Genomic DNA, 4,417 nt, shown 5'->3' with positions numbered 1-4,417 from the left:
TGTGTAGTATATATATATATGTATATATATATATATGAATTATATATATATATATATGAATACATATAAATATCTGTATATGTATATATATATATAAATATATACAATGTATATATACGTATGTATGAATATATATATATATATATATATATATATGCAAGTTGTGTATTTGTATATGAATATATATATGTATATATATATCTGTGTGTGTGTGTGTATGTATATGTATGTATATATATACAGATAGAAACAAATATATATATGTATGTATGTATGTATATATATATTTATATATATATACTTGTTTATATATATTTATGTATACATGTGTACATATATATATATACATATTTATATATATGTCTATATGATTCTATATCTTTATATATATATATAATGGTTATTATATATTTCTTCTCTTCTCTTTAAAAAAATACGTACTACAAGTAACAAGGCTTGGCCTTGACGCCTTGAACTTCCACAACAGCCAACAAGGAGCGTGCGAAAATTGAAAATCATCTCGATACTCTATCACGAATTGAATATCTGAACAATTCCAATTGGTGTTTCAAACTAATAGACAAATTCACAACCACCTCGTGATATCCTGAACATTCCTATTGTCAAATAAACCAATGATGTCAATTTCCACTGATCTTTCACCGACCTGAAGACTGTATATAGTACTCAACTATGTACTCATTTTTATAAAACAATAATATTGGATTAGATATCTAATTTTTTGTTTAGTTTTATGGTTGCGGACCATGCGGCTGTTTTACAAAGTTTTGTTTTGGTTTATTCACTATTACTCTTGTTTTGTATTAGGGTTAGAAATCACTTAGAATTATATTTATATAAGGTTTTGCCGTGGAACTGGGAACATATGTATTTTGCATGAGCAAAAAAAATAAATCACGTTCAAAACTTTAACTTTTTTTAAAATTTATATTTACTTTTGTTCTTTTAAAAAACAAATTTAAGGAAATAAAATATTTTATGTTCAATTTATTCGTTTGTGTTAAAAACAGGCCGATTTTAGTATTTATGTTCTCCTCACAAGATATTACCTTCCGATAGAAATCGTAGAACAGTTCTAGTTGTAGTTGTTTGGTTGTCAATTTTTTTTGACTTTCTACATGAAATAGCCTTCTGATAGAAATCGTAAAAGATCCATTTATAGTGTAAATAATAAAAAAATTTAAAATTAGTATGACTGGTTGTGATTCGGGAAAACAAAGGGCAATGGCGTTAAATATGCCAGCAGTGGGCGATATTTAGTAGGACAAAACAAAAAACAGTAAATATTTTTTGTGTATATTAACTATTTTATACATCGCCTTCTGATAGAAATCACAGAAGGTTCTACATATGATATCTATTATTTATTTATTTTAAAAACATAGCAATCGTCAAAAAGACTGTCGCAAACTGTACTGGTGGCTGGTAAATATGTAAATATTGAGGAGACATTTATACTCTACAATTCCATATTTTATTTAAATATGAAGCACTTTTTTTAAAACAAATATAAAATTATGTAAAACACCGGCTTTATAAAACAAGATAATATGTAAATATTGTTTCGGGGGGTTTTTTTTAAATATATAAAATAGGAAATATAAAAAGACAAAACAAATAAGCTGCGTTGTTTTGGTTTTGGGGTGTAACATATCCTACTATTTTGTTTTAAAAAAGCAAATCAACCAGAGCACGGCCTATAGCTGTGGTATATATTGTCAACAAAAAAATTATTCACACGATCAGATATATTTTCAGTACAGTACATCACTGCATCAGTCTTTGAGCAATATATTCTGCAATCCGCACGCACGTGATACATTTCAATATTTATACAGAACTGTGGCGGTCTGCTGCCTGACATTTTTTAAGAAAAAATAGAGAGAGTGCGTGTTTGTGTGTGACTGTGTTACTGTTTTTCTCGAAAACGTTCCTCGAGCAATATATGAAAAATGGATCTATATCCTTTTTCTTTTTTAAATATCAAATGGAAAGTTGGGCCGAATCACCGATGGCACTTGGGCGAGAAAAAAACTATGTAAATACACCTACCTCACTATTTTGGCCACGGACAGCACAACCTGTTTAGAGCCATGGCTCGGCGAGTGGGCGTTCTATTTTACTTATGACGGTTAGGGATCAGAACAAACCCCTGACCTTAGTATTTAAACTTTGTTTTTTTTCTTTATTTGTTTTATTTAATCGCATCATATAAAATAAATAAAAAATATTACATAACGTTTGAGTTTTAACGTAAATTATACCAGGGCAGCAATTTCTCATTCCAGAGAGCGAGGCAAATCTTTAACGAACTGCTGATCTATTGCTCCTTTGGACCTTTGCGCACGACCGTTCCGTGCCAGGTGACTTTGATACGCAAATTCCTCAATCTTCCCAAAAGCCAGTTTTTTTGGCTGGCGAAACAATATAAATACAGACCCTTCACTTTTAATATTCACGACTATAACGGGCAACAGACAAACATGAGGGTGGATAGTATATTTGAATTTGGGCCTGGTGCTTCGAGCATCTCCAAAATAGACCGAAATCTTAAATACATACCCACCTATGCTGGTCCTACCATTTGCAACATACAGGCATCAAATCGCGATAAAAAAATTGGCGACCGTGTGACCACTACGTATCCATTTTCCATGAACGCTCAAAATTTTAATATGTATGATCCCGAGAATAAGGAACAGTACAAAACCGATTTACCTGGATCGCCCAAATATAGAAGGCTAGAGTCACTCGTCGAAGAAAATGAACAATCAGTAAGCAAACACCCAGAGGGTGTTGCTTGTACGGCTATGGACATCGTGGCATTGGAATTGTGCAGACCCAAGATATGGCAGAAACTTCACACGGAAACCACAGAGATGATAGTTAACGAAAGCGGTAGGCAAATGTCGCCACCAATAAGCGTACGTATTAGTGGTCTTGAAAAAAGTACCTCTTACGCCATCTGGGTGCATTTTCAACGGGATGGGAATGCCTGGACATGGTGCCCGCAGGAAATGAAATGGAAAGTCAATGACGTGGACGATACCATCAATGAGCCAATTGATCACCCCCAAATGGAATTATATTGCCACCAGTGGATTACAGCTCCAGGTGACAAGTGGATGGAAAAGCCGATTTCGTTTCAAAACCTGAGGCTCACTTCAGATCTTAAAAACACGCGCGATGTATTCTTATACCCAAATCATCGATACACACCTGTAGTGTACCTGGTGGCCTTGGATGGTATGTATTGACTTGTGCATGACCTTTGATATGAGCTTCAAAAATGAAGTATTCACTGTAATTTCAAAGGATACGTGTCATTTACCAATAGTATGTTTATAGTTGACTTCATCAGTTCGACACTGATATTTGTACACAACCATAATTTATATTCTCTCGACTTCAACTTAATCAGGTCAGCAAATGATTACCAACAGTCCAGTGAGCTTCTTCCCCCTCGATTTGGCTCAGTTCATATGCTCCAAATCGTACCGGAATAGAAAAATGGCATGCCTGAAGATAGAATTGAATCCTAGATCTAGGAAAATCCACTCTCGTGGTCGCCAGCAGGCTCCCCAGCGTCAGAGCAATCATACATCCAAACAGAGTAACTCGCCTGATGATTGTTTCGGTTGCATACAAACTGGGGTTAGGTATGGGTTTCTTCCCAGTCACTCGATGCCAGTACCGTTGGGAAGCTCATGCATGAATAGTCAGCAAAGAACAAGATCGATCACCGAGGGAGATGCACAATGTAAAATTTCTCCTTGTAATAGTTTCGCATTCACAGCGGCCGAAACACTGTACGAAAGTATTGAGACTGAAAATATTACCAGATCACAAAACAATAGGGTGTATTGACCGGCCGCAATTCGATGTAGAACCAATGTTACAAGGACAATTGAGTGAATACAACGAATGACAATCATTACCTGCACAGATGGTATCTAGAACCGATGGCATGTACTGATGATCAGGCATGTCACTATTCGTACAGTAAAACACAAACAGAATGAGACCATTCGCACGCGAGGATGACCATAATGCATTTGCACGCGAGGGTGACCATAACGCATTCGCGCAGTATACTACATAAATAAATAATTGCTACCAATTATCTCCGCACAAAACAAATAAATAGGTATTTAAAATAAAATATTGTTTATTTTATAAAAATAAATAAAAAACGTAAAAAGAATATATTTTCTCGAGTGACGACTGACGAGTCACCAGTATTTATTTACAGTATTTGTTTTAAATAAAATAAATAAACAAACAATAGTGGCTTGAAAAAAAAAAGCCTAGCCAGAACTTTCGAAGTTCGGTACAGAGAAACCATGGCGATCGTTCAGGTTCGCTCTTTTTTTTTTGTTTTGAATTCTTCGGTCTC

The 4,417-nt window shown here is 34.4% G+C and overlaps 1 protein-coding gene across 1 annotated transcript; it reads left to right on the top strand.

Moving 5' to 3' along the window:
- Positions 1-2,696: 2,696 nt before the first annotated feature.
- SARC_02912 (hypothetical protein) lies at positions 2,697-4,166 on the top strand (the record flags this gene model as incomplete). Its single annotated transcript, XM_014303300.1, has 2 exons — positions 2,697-3,267; positions 3,443-4,166. 2 exons carry the CDS (start codon positions 2,697-2,699, stop codon positions 3,886-3,888), a joined length of 1,017 nt encoding a protein of 338 aa, XP_014158775.1. The 3' UTR covers positions 3,889-4,166.
- Between the last annotated feature and the right edge of the window lie 251 nt (positions 4,167-4,417).

Source organism: Sphaeroforma arctica (genome assembly GCF_001186125.1).
Source record: "Sphaeroforma arctica JP610 unplaced genomic scaffold supercont1.138, whole genome shotgun sequence".
NCBI classification, from domain to species: Eukaryota; class Ichthyosporea; order Ichthyophonida; genus Sphaeroforma; species Sphaeroforma arctica.
This window is presented reverse-complemented; position numbering and strand designations above follow the sequence as displayed.